The sequence below is a fragment of the Ovis canadensis genome, chromosome 14, assembly GCF_042477335.2.
Source record: "Ovis canadensis isolate MfBH-ARS-UI-01 breed Bighorn chromosome 14, ARS-UI_OviCan_v2, whole genome shotgun sequence".
In the NCBI taxonomy this organism is placed as follows: Eukaryota; Metazoa; Chordata; class Mammalia; order Artiodactyla; family Bovidae; genus Ovis; species Ovis canadensis.
The window spans coordinates 75,852,334-75,866,714 of NC_091258.1; the positions used below are offsets into that span (position 1 = coordinate 75,852,334).

Here is a 14,381-nt window from a genome sequence, read left to right on the forward strand (position 1 = left end):
TCCACTTAAATGAAGTACCTATAGTGGTCAGATTCATAGAGGCAGAAAAAGGAACAGTGATTGCCAGGAACTGGGAAAGGAGAAAAGGGGAATTGTTTAATGGGAACGGAGTTTCAGTTTTGCCAGACGAAAAAAGCTCTGGAGTTTGGTTGCACAAAATGTGAATGTACTTAACGTAACTGAACTGTACTCTTAAAATGGTAAATAATATGTTATGGGTACTTTACCACAATTAAAAAAAAAAAAAAAACTCTCAGAACCACCTCCTGAGGGTAACCACATAAGTGTCAAGAGCTGATAGCAACACTGTTCCCCACCCACTCAACCCCATCCGCACCCCACATCCCAGGGGTAAAGGCTGTCTTCTGTGCTCAGGACTCCCCGCTTCGGTTCTTGGAGATGGCTCAGCTCCAGCCCCACACGGCTTAACCTCAGCCTCCCTGACTGACCCAGGTCTCCAGGCTCTGCTCCAAGGATCCAGTAAGTCTCGGGTCACCCTCTCCTGTAGGAGACTGGGCGATGGGTTCACATCTTCCTAAAGAGACCTCGGCAACCCCAGAGTGCGGGGGATCAGCCCAGCTGCTGACTGAGGATAGAGACCCATTTTCTAGATGAAAGCTGGGAGCTGTTGTGTTTGTGTGAGAATCAGTTGGGATTTAACCAGTTCCTGGAGATTCTAAGACTTTTTTTTTTAATTTATTATTAACTAGAGGATAATTTCTTTACTATGTTGTGTCAGTTTCTGCCATCTAACAGCATGAAACAATCATGAGTATACATATATCCCCTCCCTCTTGAACCTCCCTCCCACCCACCCCCATCCCACCCCTCTAGGTCATCACAGAGCACCAGGTTGAGCCCCCTGTGTTGTACAGCAGGTTCCCACTGGCTTCCTATCTTACATATGGTGGTGTATATATGTCTACACTACTCTCTCAACCTGTTCCACTCTCCTTCCTCTGCTGTGTCCACAAGTCTGTTCTCTATGTCTGTGCCTCTATTCCTGCCCTGCAAATACGTTCATCAATACCATTTTTTCTAGATTCCATATATATGTGTGTTAATATATGGCATTTGTCTTCTCTTCCCGACTTACTTCACTCTGTGTAACAGGTTCTAGGTTCATCCACCTCAGTTTAAATGAACTAAGACTCTTCTGACTAGTGCTCAAACAATATCAAAGATTCCCCTTGTATAGGGCTTATGGTGTGTGGACCACTGACGTCAGTCCCCTGTGTAGTGCTGATCACTGTATCTGCAGGTTTCTCCTCTATGGATGCCCAGGTGGCTGCGAGGGACTTGACCATCCACGGATTTTGGTATCTGGGAGGAGGGCTGTATGGTGATTTATATTAAATTAAGTCACCATTGGGTTTGTTAACCCAACGTGAAGCTGGCTCTATTATTCATTATTGGCAGTAATTTTAAAATATGGTGGTAAATTATATATGTTATAAAATTTGCCATCTTAACCATTTCTAAGTGTACAGCTCAGTAATGTTAAGTATATTTACATTATCATGCAGTCAGCCATCAGGACTCTTCTCATCTTATAAAACTAAAATTGTTTTATAGTCATCATATTTGAACAAGAGGAAGTGGAGGTCCATAGAATTAAATGACTTCTCCAAAGACACAGAGATGATGGTGAAGCCAAGACTCTCATCAGAGTTTTCTGGCTGTTTGAATGCTTGTTCTTGTAGCCAAAACTCAGCCTCTCTTCACTGATGCCCAGTAGATGCTTGGAGAAAGTTCTGGGTGAAGTAGAAAAGAGTTTATTGCTTTGCTGGGCAAAGTGGGCCACAGTGGCCTAGTGCCCTCAGTGCTGTGTGTCTTGCCCTGGACCAGGTAGTGAAGAGTCAGTGTTCAAGGAGCTGGCTGTGATCAGCTCATGGACACTCTTCTGATTGGATGGTGGTGAGGAAATTGGAAGTCAGCACCATCAACTTTCTGGTTCCAAACAGTCTGGGGTCTCTGTGCTTGTGGGTAGCATACAGCCAACATCTTCCACCTGGTGAGGGTTTTAGTATCTGCAAAACACTCCAAAAGACATGACTCAAGAGTATTATTGTGATCCTTGAGGAAGAACTTTAACAGTTAAAGTATTATTATTTTGTCTTGCCTGACTGTTTTCATTCTGCATTTTCTCACTTCTCTGATTAAATTTATTCTTTGAGGTTTGTCTACAGATAAAAGGCAGGTGGAGGACATGGATAGGGGTCTACTTTGGGAAAACCTCACAGAGTCCTGCTCAGTTACACGCTTAATCCAAAACACTAAACTTGGACTTTGGAATATCACAGACAGAAGCCTGCAGATGTAACTCATGGTCACTGGATCAGCCTCGCCCTGAAGGGTTGGGTAGTGAGGAGACATTCCATGCCCCAGAGGAGAGGACACAGAGTCCTGTCATTTATTTTTGCTTCTTTCCCCTCTGAATAAATATGTGCTTTTATTCAATTGCTCTCAAATATTTCATGTTTTCTGGACACTTCTCTTTTTTATTATTTTTATGTCAGAATTTAGTTGATTTACAATGTTGTGTTAGTTTCGGGTGTACAGAAAGTGATTCAATGATACATATATCCATTCCTTATCAGATTCTTTTCCCATCTAGGTTATCATAGAATATTGAGTAGAGTTCCCTATGCTATACAGCAGGTCCTTGTTGATTATATATTTTATACATACATAAGTGTGGGTATGTTAACCCCAATCTCCTAATTTATCCCTCCCCCCTACCTTTCCCCTTTGGCAACCACAAGCTTTTCCCCTATGTTTCTGTTCTGCAAACAAGTTCGTTCATATTATTTTTCAAATTCCACGTAGAAGTGATATCATATAATATTTGTCTTTCTCTGTCTGACTTCGCTTAGCATAAGCACCTCACATATATGTATATAGATGTGTGTGCATACATACATACTTATATATGCCTATCACATTTTATTTATCCGTTCATCTGTTGATGGATACTTAGGTTGCTTCCATGCCTTGGATATTATAAATACTGTGACTATGAGCATTCAGTGCCATACAGCCAAGGTTTTATATTATTACTCAGTCAACAACTCATATCTGACTCTTTGCAGCTCCAAGGACTGCAGCACACCAGGCTCCCCTGTCCTCCACTATCTCCCAGAATTTGCTTAAATTCACGTCCATTGAGTTGGTGATGTTATCTAACCATCTCATCCTCTGCCACCCCCTTCTCCTTTTGCCTTCAATCTTTCCCAATGTTTTATAATAAATATAAATGTCATAAGACCTTTAAAATTATGAATCCCTACGTGTTGCATCTGAAATTTAAAAATATTGTACGTTAACTATACCTCAATTAAAATAAAAATTTAAGAAACCTTCCGGGGTGTTCCCTGGTGACCTTTTGGTTAGAATTCCAGGCTTTCACTGCCGTGACCCAGGTTCAATCCCTGGTCAGGGAACTAAGATCCTGCAAGTCACGAGCCTGGCAAACAGAAAGAAAGAAAGGAAAAAACTCTCATGATTCTTACCCACCCAAGTCATAACAATTAAGCAGTTACTGTGTGCCAGGCCCAGTGCTGGATGGACACTCTTGATGGCTTGGTGTCTTGTTTTCTTAGCAGATCACAGATCCACAACTCCATCTAGGATGCGGTGTCAGGATCTCCGTCAATGCGGTCAGAAGCTGGTCCGCAGGCGGCCGCTCAAGCCCAGGGAGGGGTCTGAGGGCCGCATGTCCCGTTGTCTGAACACCCTCGACCTGGTGGCCTTGGGTGTGGGCATCACCCTGGGAGCTGGCGTGTACATCCTGCCTGGAGAAGTGACCAGGAACAAAGCTGGACCAGCGATCGTCGTCTCCTTCTTGGTGGCCGCCTTGTCTTCTGTGCTGTCCGGGCTCTGCTATGCCGAGTTTGGGGCCCGAGCCCCTGGGTCTGGTTCTGCGTATCTCTATAGCTACGTCACCGTGGGAGAACTGTGTGCCTTCATCACTGGCTGGAACCTCTTACTGTCCTATGCCATCAGTGAGATGATGGGGAGGGGAAAGGCGTGGGAGTTGAGATGAGGAAACAAGGAGGGGGGATTAGGGTCTTCAACTCATTCATGAGAACTTCATTATCCACTTTGCCGGGGAAGTAGGTAATGGTGGCAGGAAAAAGGCACAATTTCATTGTACCCGGGTCTATTCTTTCCTTCGATGATGGACTAGGAACCCAGAGTGAAAGGAACTGTAGGGAGTGAGTGGGTGGGAGGGACGCATGACCCACAGGCTCATCCTTTCATCATATTGAAGCCTTTGCTCAGCTGTTGGCTTCATGGAAGTTTTCTTTACACATCAGCTTAAAATTTCACTTCTTACCTTCCAGCCCTCCTGGTTCCAAGTTCCTGTTATCTTTTCTTGCAAAACACCGATCTCCTCCTAACACTCTGGGCAGATGAGCTGTTTTGTGAATCAGCTGTATCTTCTCTCCCTCTCCCGTGAAATGAAACCCTTTGAGATTAATTACTTTGTCTGCTCCCCTCCATGACATACATCCCATGGCACATGGTAGGGGTTCAATTAAAGTTTGTTCATGAATCTTTCTTCTTCTGCACCTGCAGCCATTGCAAGTGTCGCCAGAGCCTGGAGCTCCACCTTCGACAGCCTGATTGGGAACCACATGTCTCGAGCTTTAAGAGGAACTTTCCCACTGCATGTGCCCTCTTTCCTGGCCAAGTATCCTGACTTTCTTGCCCTGGTTGTGGTGCTGGTGATGATGGGTGAGATGGGGTCAAAGATAGGATGGGAAGAGAGGAGAGCGGGAGGGGATCTCGGGTGGGAAAGGTTTGGTGTGGCAGAATGGTGAGGTAATTAGTACTGGAAAAGGATTTGTGATATGACAGAGAGGAAAGGAAGACATAGACCATAGTTTCCCACCCTTGGCACTGCTGACATTCTCGGTAGGAACATTCTTTAGTCTCAGGGACTGTCTTGTGCCTTGTAGGTTTTGTTGTTTTTTTTTAAGTCATTGTCTGATGATTTAATGTCCTTTATTTATGAGACAGTTGTGAAGCCCATATCCAAAATCGTGACAACTGGAATGTCTCTAGACATCCCCCAAATTCCCTTGGGAGATAAAATTTCCCCAGCTCAGAATCATTGATTTCAAATGACAACTTTCTTCCTCTGCACCAAGATCAAACTTCTTTTTTTTTTAAATTGAGAGGACATTCATCTAGCCTCAAGTTAACCATTTCACAACTGCTCCCAGCTTTACTGAGACATAATTGACAGACAACATGGTATGAGTTTAAGGTGGACACTATGGTGATTTGATCGTTGTGTGTGTCATGTGACACTGTCCACAATAAGAAATTAACCATCTTAAAGTGTATAATTCAGTGGCACTTAGTACATTCATGATGTTGTACAACCATCACCTCCATCTAGTTCCAAACAGGTGCATCACCCCTAAAGGAAACCCTGTACCCACTGATCACTCTCTGACCATCTGTCCACTCCCACCCTCCACAACCCTCAACCCCCAGCAACCGCTAGTGTGCTTTCTGTGTCTATGGATTTGGTTATCTTGAATGTCTCATATTCCATCTCTCCCACAGGAATACTGGTTCTGGGAGCCCGTGAGTCAGCACTGGTTAACAAATGGTTCACGGGCATTAACATTTTGGTTCTTGGCTTCATCATCCTCTCTGGCTTCATTAAGGGAGACCTGCACAACTGGCAGCTCACAGAACAGGACTACACACTGGCTGCAGCTGGATCCAATGACTCCTCTAGGTTAGGAGGGGAGCCTTGTCCACAGTAATGCATGTCAGATGGTATGGAGCTGAGAATAAGGTGGGGACTAAAGAGATCTGGGGGAGTGGGTCTAAGTGATGGGGGTCCTAGGGGCCAGGACTTGTGGTGTGAAGGGAGGAGTCCAGTAGGGATGGATGAACTCACCTCACCCATGTTCTTCCTCATTCCTTCTCTCATCATAGCTTGGGCCCTCCAGGTTCTGGAGGGTTTGCACCTTTTGGTTTTGATGGGATTTTCCAGGGAGCGGCAACATGCTTCTTCGGGTTTGTGGGGTTTGATGCCATCGCCACTACAGGTAACATGGTCATTGTGCTTCCCATCAGGGGTCTGGGCACAGGTTGGGCCGTCCTCAGACATAGGGATTGGGAGAAGGTTACCTGCTTTTGAACTTGGAGGAGGGAATTTGATTTTGTGCTCTCACCCCGGCATGTTTGCTGACCCAGCATTTCCTCCCATCTTGCAGGGGGAGAAGCCCAGGATCCCCAGCGGTCCATCCCTTTCAGCATCGTGGTCTCACTCTTGATCTGCTTTTTGGCGTATTTTGGTGTCTCAGCGGCACTCACCCTCATGGTGCCCTACTACCAGATTCATCCTGAGAGCCCCTTGCCGCAGGCTTTTCTCCATATTGGGTGGGGCCCTGCCAGATACGTCGTGGTTGTTGGCACATTCTGTGCTCTTTCGTCCAGGTGAGTGTCAAAGTGTTCTCTCCATCTACCATCAGATGCTCAGGTAACCCATCCCATGTTACTTGAGACAAGACGAAGAGACGTCTTACTCCACCTCAGGTAGACTAGGGAGGAGAACCTTCCGTCTGTCCTGCTTCTCCATGGTCTCACCTGTGCTTCCATCATCTCTTCCAGCCTCCTGGGTACCATGTTCTCCATGTCTCGAGTGACGTACGCGATGGCAGATGACAGGCTCCTTTTCCAAGGACTCGCCCAGATCCATCCCCGCACACGCACTCCCATCATGGCGATCTTGGCTTCCGGAACTCTTGCAGGTGTGTGACCAAAACTCGCTCCGTCTTTGATCAATGTCCTTAACTTGTATGTTTCCAGTGGTTTCTCATTCTCTCCCCACACCTTGTTTGCACCCTCATCCTAGGGGTCACAGCATTATTCTTAGAGTTCAGTAACCTCGTGGACCTCATGGCAATTGGGACCTTGCTTGCTTACTCCTTCGTGGTGATTTCTGTTCTCGTCCTCAGGTGAGACTCTGCTATACCTTGACTGGGGGTCTTGACCTGGTGGGGATTGATGGGGGAGGTGATCATCTTCTATATCCATGCCACTTTCTAAGTGCTGCACTAGGCTTAAGGCAGGAAAAAAGTTGATGGGGCCGTCTATGTTGGGAGACTATGGGCTGATGTTTTTAGGTTGGTGCAAACGTAATTACAGTTTCCAACCGTGAATTTTAAATGGAATTTAAATTTTCATGGAGAAGAATTGGGCCCTTTCTATTGACCGATGCCAGCTGCAGGCATTGCAGATTTCAGTGCATCTCATTGATTTGCTGAGCACACTTCTCAGATGTAATGGTTTCACCAGGATTCAGAAAGCTGTAGTGGATCAGACCAGCAGCAGACCACCAAACAGTGACCGTGATCTTTCTTTTGATACGAGTGCTTTGGAACTTCTCAGTCCAACCACTGAGCTGGTCATCACCAGTCGTCATATAAAATCCACTTTTCATCACATGTCACAATCCAGTCAAGAAATGGTTCATTGTTGTTGTTGTTGTATAGAGAAGGTGAAACTTCAAAATGACAATTTAGAAAAGCTTTTCAGTCAGCTCATGAGTCACCCGCTTATCAAGATTTTTTTCACCTTTCCAATTTTCTTCAAATGCTGAATGACCATAGAAGGGTCAGTGTTGAGTTCTTCAGAAACTTCTCATGTAGCTGGAAGAGGATCAGCTTTGATGATGGCTCTCAATTCAGTTCAGTTCAGTTCAGTTCAGTCACTCAGTCGTGTGCGACTCTTACCGACCACAGGAACCACAGCACTCCAGGCCTCCCTGTCCATCACCAACTCCCAGAGTTCACCCAAACCCATGTCCATTGAGTCAGTGATGCCATCCAACCATCTCATCCTCTGCCGTCCCCTTCTCCTCCTGCCCTCAATCTTTCCCAGCATCAGGGTCTTTTCAAATGAGTCAGCTCTTCGCATCAGGTGGCCAAAGAATTGGACTTTCAGCTTCAACATCAGTCCTTCCAATGAACACCCAGGGCTGATCTCCTTTAGGATGGACTGGTTGGATCTCCTTGCAGTCCAAGGGGCTCTCAATTGGTCATTGTCAATTTCCAGTGGCTGGCCACTGTGCTCCTCTTCTTCAGGACTCTTATCTCCTTTGCAAAATTTCTTAAACCACCACTGCACTGTCCATTCAATAGCAGTTCCTGGGCCAAATGTATTGATGTTGCAAGTTGTCTCTGCTGCTTTATGACCTATTTTGAACTCAAATAGAAAAATCACTCAAATTTGCTTTTTATCTAACATCATTTCTATAGTCTAAAATAAATATAAAATAAACAGCAAATTTAAAAAACATAATGTGCATTAAAATGTTGTATAATATAGCCACATTTATTTAGAATGTATTCCAATATCAAATGGTAAATTTCAACAATGTAAAAACCACAATTACTTTTGTTCCAATCTAATAATATATCTTTAATACCTCTAATTCAGGTACCAACCAGACCAAAATTTAAGCAAGAAGGAGAAAACAGAAAATGAAATTGGCACTTTTGAACGTGAAGCAAGTCCTTTGGAATCTGTACCTGAAGCAGGAATCTCAAGGATTCTAAAGAGTCTGTGTGACCCTATTAGCACCAACCCCACCCGGAAATCTGGCCAAATTGTCTATGGATGTGCCTTACTGCTTGGTGAGCAGTGGGATTTCTCTTTGATCATATTCTGAAATTGGCAAAATAGGGTGGGAACCTGTGTCTTTGGCTGTTGAGGTGTCTTGGACATATGATGGCCATTCCTGATATGGGCAGCCTGGGGAGGGGTGTGACCCAAGGTCCTGATGCTTTGGTCTTCTGGAGTCCAGCCTGTTCTCCTCCTCCTTGACCCTTGCAGTTCTCCTGCTGATGATCCTGACCATGATACTGGCTCAAAGGTCCAGATATGTGTTCTCTGGAGACCCCACATACACCACAGTGGCTGTGCTGCTGCTGCTTCTTATCATTGGGGTCACGGTCATCATCTGGAGGCAGCCCCAGAACCCCTCTCCTCTTACATTCAGGGTAGGTGACCTTATGTGCCCAAAGTGTCCACCCTGAGTGAAGGACATCTGTGTGCTTTAGGTCTAAACTTCCTTTGCTGGACCAGGGAAGAAGGGGAGTCGCTAAATCCAGTGGACCTTTCCCTGATCCACACTTAGTCCTTTACACACCCAACCTAAGTAGACACTGCACACACAGCTGCGATTGGACTGGAGTCTCCAACCCTAGTAGGGTTTCCCTTTCAGACATCTGAGCTGTGTTCAGGGATGAACTGACTCTGCCCACAGGTCCCTGCTCTGCCTGTCCTCCCACTGGTGAGCATCTTTGTGAACGTTTACTTGATGATGCAGATGACGTCTGGGATCTGGGTCCAACTTGGCATCTGGAATGTGATTGGTGAGTGGTTTTCTATGGAAAAGAGGGTTCTTTGTTAATATTTATTTATTTGGTCACATTGGGTCTTAGTTGCAGCTTGAGGGCTCTTTGTTGTGGTCTGTGGGCTTCTCTCTCGTTGTGACACACAGACTCCAGACCATGTGGGCTCCGTAGGCACAGGTAACTGCTGAGTTTTAGCATGCGGTCTCAGTGCAGGCTTAGTTGCTCCAAAGCAGGTGGGATCTTAGTTCCCAGGCCAGGAATTGAACTCAAATCTTCTGTATTGGTGGGCAGATTCTTAACCATGGAACCACCAGGGGAGTGCCCCAAAGAGCACTGTTGAGTGACTGAACCCAATCCTCTTCCTACTATCCCTCCCCCCACGTTGTGTCAGATGCCATAATAGGAAACCCATTGGGCATTTGTAAGTGAGTAGAGAGCCTACTTTCCCTCTCACTGTCTCATTTCCCTCCTAGGCTTTGCCATATACTTTGGATATGGAATCCAACACAGCCTGGAGCAGAACAATGGGCAACAGCCCCCAGCCTCCACTTTCCAGGCTCTTGATGAAAACATCCCTGGTACTGAGTCATCTTAACCAGAGGAAGCAAATGTTGTGTGAAATCCTTCCAGGCACTGGAGGATCTGCTGGTTCAAGGGACACTGTGAGTCTCTATGGAATTTAAAGGTGATAGGCATTTAAAGCCTGAATTTATTGCCAACAGACAAAATGACTTTTATGTTGTAAAATTCTTAAGTGAACTTTTCAAAGCATGATATACATACAGAAAAGCACATGCTTCATAAGTGTGCACCAAGATGAATTTTCACAAAGTACAACAATATTACCAGCAACCAGAGGAAGAAATAAAATATTAACCTGGCACATGAGAAACAAGTTCTTGTGCCAGAAGTTTGCTGCTTCTGGAAGAAAACACAGGTAACTGTATATTGTGTTGAGAGTTGCACTTTAAATATTAGGACATAGCTATGTTGGACATAAAAGGAAGGGAACAGATAAACTAAACAGTAACACAAGAAAGCTAGAGGAGATATGATAACATCAAAGTAGATTTTGAGAAAAAGAGAAATAATAACAGATGAAGTGGATCATTTCATAATGGTAAAGAGAAATGATCATCTTAATTCTTTTTTCCAACTTTATTGAGATATCATGTAAGAAGGTATAAATGATTACTTTTCTGTCAAAGACTCTTAGACTTACACAATAGAGCTGATTAGAACAAGCTTTTAATTGAAACAAACAAAACAAAACACCTGCATTGCTAGCTGCTGCTGCTGCTGCTGCTAAGTCTCTTCAGTCATGTCTGACTCTGTGATCCCAGAGATGGCAGCCCACCAGGCTCCCCTGTCCCTGGGATTCTCCAGGCAAGAACACTGGAGTGGGCTGCCATTTCTTTCTCCAATGCATGAAAGTGAAAAGTGAAAGTGAAGTGGTTCAGTCGTGTCTGACTCCTAGCGACCCCATGGGCTGCAGCCTACCAGGCTTCTCCGTCCATGGGATTTGCCAGGCAAGGGTACTGGAGTGGGTTGCCATTGCCTTCTCCTGCATTGCTAGAGGAAGGGCAATAACATGGAAAGTAATGGTTGATTGATAAATGGTTACAGTTGAGTGGAACTAAAACAAAGTTAAATTGCAGAGACAAGATTAAAAAGTTACTGCATGAGACAGGGTGCTCAGGGATGGTGCACTGAGATGACCCAGAGGGATGGGATGGGGAGGGAGGTGGGAGGAGGGTTCAGGATGGGGAACACATATACACCCATGGCTGATTCATCTCAATGTATGGCAAAAACCACTACAACATCGTAAAGTAAGTAGCCTCCAATTAAAATAAATAAAATTTTTCAAAAGTTATTGATGAAAAAGAATGATTGAAATGGAGATTATGGACACTGAAGATGCTGGTAATAATGAAGTATTGTTTGTGAGAATGAACAACTGCAGTTGAGCGGCGGGGGTATGGTGGTCAAGAAAATGTACAGCAAAATTATTAGGTGAATTAAAAAGTAGATGGAGAAGGACTAACAGAACTGGAAAAAATCACTATCTTGCAAGTTCTACTGAAACTATCAGTTTAGGAAACAATGGAGGCTGAAACTGCCACGTGAGACTTTGATGAAAGAGGTTGACGTCACCTGACTCTTGTTCTTCCCTTATTGTGGAACAACCACTGTGCTGTAATGGCAAAACAGAACGCCACCCATAGTCTTGATGAAAAGTTGTATCAGAATATAATCAATCTCCAGATCGAATACCAGATCATATCAGTCATGGGGGATAGCTTCCAATTTCAACTGAAAACACAATCAGCCAAACCCAGAATGGGGGCCATTCTCCAGGAAAGAAAAATTGTGCACTTTCTGTAATAATTAAATGATACCACCCTACAGGCAGGCCTCAGAGACATTACTGGTTTGATTTCAGACCACCACAGTAAAGAGAATTGGCATTAAGGAGAGACATGCAATTTTTTGGTTTCCCAGTGCATGTAAAACTTATGTTCACACTACACTGCAATGTATTCAGTGTGCCATATAGCATTCTGTCTTAAATAAATGTACACACCTTAATTTAAATGAACTTTATTGCTAAAAAATTTGAATCATCATCTGATAACCAAGGGTTGCCATGAATCTTCAACTGGAAAAAAGTGCAACATCTGTGAAGCACAGTAAAATAACATATGCTTGTACATGTGTATGTATGTACATATATTTAAATGTGTATGTGTATAATTATGCATAAAATATGTACATACAATATATGTATTATAATGTGTTGAGGTTCATTGTGGATCTAAATATAGTGTATCTAATTGTCTTGTAATTTAATCTAACATCCTCTTGGTATAAGAAGTATGGGTTTCCCTGATGGCTCAGATGGTAATGTCAGGGGAGTTTGTAACTTCCTCAGTTCTGTCTCATCGTGACAAAAATTTGAAATAACCGATGGACCAGTGTTACAGCCCCATGTAAATTTCCTTGGACAGACCAGTGTTATAGCACCATGTAATTTCTTCCAGCGGACCAGTATTACAGCTCCGTGTTACAGCTCAGTTTTATTTAGAAAGCAAAGGAAAATACATCCTCGAGGCGTGAGGGCAGACCAACCCAAAAGACGTGAAGAGAAGAGAAGCCCCTGGCTCAACTTTGGCTCCTCTCTTCACACGTTTATCTCCTCTCCCTGGGCCTACCCTAGGTAAATTGGGCTAGCCAGGAGTGCTGTTTGTTCTAGTTGAGGTTCTCACTCCGGTCCTCAGACCTTCCTTTGTTCTACTTTTGTGGGCTTTTCCCTTCTTTGTCTTTTAGCCAGCACCATTCTTGACTCCTTTTTCTTATTCTAACTATCTAACATCGCCCCCTCAAGAGATAGGAGGCCCAATTCTTTGGGAATAGTAGAGTCAAGGTCTCTCTGGATGCTGAACTGAGACAGCGAGGGGGCATTGGGCCTCCCCCTCTTGCTAGTCTCAAGCCTCAGAGTCCTTATAGTTGTGTCCATCCATGGGTGAGAGATATTTTCCATGGTTGGCTCTAGTTTTATATATCCTTGTTGAACTGACACTGCATGTTGTAGCTTGTTGACCTGGGCAGAGACAAAACGGGTTAGACAACGGATAATACATGGAGCAATCATAAGCAGCATCAATATGGTGATAACAGGGATTGGCAGGGGCATTAGCCAACTCCAAATTTCCCATTGCCAGGAGGATCTCCCAAAGAAAGATTGTAACCACCCTGAGAACTCTCCAGATCTTTCTTTGAGACCCTGTAAGGTTTAAATGCTTTTCCTGAGGACTGTGAGACCTGAACTTAGATGCAGCTATTTACCCAGAAACAACACATCTCATTCAAGATGGCTCAAGTCCCTCCTTGTTCAGGGATCAGGAAATCTATATCTTGTCTCTTTTGGAGTACAACCCCTGCCAAGCTGTGTTGGCTCTTTAGAGATATCCTGAGAAATCTTATCCCCAGCAACTTAATTTGGGGGGCATTCATTGGAATGGCACTCATTTGTAGTTCTGAATAGGTATCTGAGGTCTCCCAGGGGCTCACAGGTGTACTGAGTATCCTCTTCTGTTTTCTTCCACGGTTTGACTTGTGAGTAGTGAATCCAGGAGTCATGTCCTGGTACGTTGACTGCTGTGGGGGTAGAAAGTATTACAGGATCGGGGCTCTTCCATGTGGGCTGGAGTTGAGCCTTTGGAGACCCATCTTTCCAGACTAATTAGGACTTGAGTCCCTGGAGCAGATAGTAGTAACTCTTTAGAATCTTTTGGGTCCTGGTTGACACCCCACAAGTATATATCCTGTTGGAATTGCCCAGTATCCATGGTATAAGACCAGAGAGTCTGAGCCTCTGGATCAAAGAAGAAGTTACTGACATAAACAGAAGGTCTCCCATATAGCATTTCATAAGGATTAAGACCAACCTGTTCCTTAGGGTCAATACAGATGCAGAGGAGAGCCCTTTGTAAAGCCTCCTTCCATCCCAGGGAGGTCTCCTGGGTTTTCTTTTTAATAGTTGATTTTAAGAATTGCTTGGCTCTTTCTACTTTTCCTGAAGACTGAGGCCTCCAGGCACAAAGGAGATAATAAGTAATGTCCAATACTTTAGAGGCCCCTTGGGTGACCTTAGAAGTAAATGATGTCCCATTGTCACTTTGTAATAACCTAGGCTACCCCATGCCCAAGGCCAGGGGCAGCGGTCGGGAGGAGCTACCACACACAAAAGTCAGGGGCAGTGGCCAAAAGGAGCAATCCCACATCCAAGGAGCCATGGCTCTGTGGGCGCAGGAGGGCCAAGAGGAGCTACTCCACATCCAAGGTAAGGAGGGACGGCCGTGAGGAGATACACCTCAACCAAGGTAAGGAGCAGCAGCTGCGCTTTGCTGGAGCAGTCGTGAAGAGATACCCCACATCCAAGGTAAGAGAAACCCAAGGAAGATGGTAGGTGTTGCAAGAGGGCATCAG

At 44.6% G+C, this 14,381-nt stretch overlaps 1 protein-coding gene across 3 annotated transcripts; it reads left to right on the top strand.

The window, feature by feature from the left end:
* Positions 1-345: 345 nt before the first annotated feature.
* LOC138419266 (cationic amino acid transporter 3-like) lies at positions 346-11,981 on the top strand. Of its 3 annotated transcripts, none has more exons than XM_069551923.1 (12): positions 346-480; positions 3,603-4,004; positions 4,582-4,740; positions 5,581-5,758; positions 5,962-6,074; positions 6,243-6,465; positions 6,640-6,779; positions 6,884-6,986; positions 8,470-8,666; positions 8,866-9,032; positions 9,299-9,407; positions 9,863-11,981. In XM_069551923.1, the coding sequence occupies exons 2-12, from the start codon at positions 3,632-3,634 to the stop codon at positions 9,982-9,984; spliced, it is 1,884 nt and encodes a 627-aa protein (XP_069408024.1). In that variant the 5' UTR covers positions 346-480; positions 3,603-3,631; the 3' UTR covers positions 9,985-11,981. The 3 variants fall into 3 exon arrangements, with proteins under 3 accessions (XP_069408024.1, XP_069408025.1, XP_069408026.1); XM_069551924.1 differs by having other exon boundaries at positions 3,606-4,004; XM_069551925.1 differs by lacking the exon at positions 8,866-9,032 and having other exon boundaries at positions 396-480.
* The last annotated feature ends 2,400 nt before the right edge of the window (positions 11,982-14,381 follow it).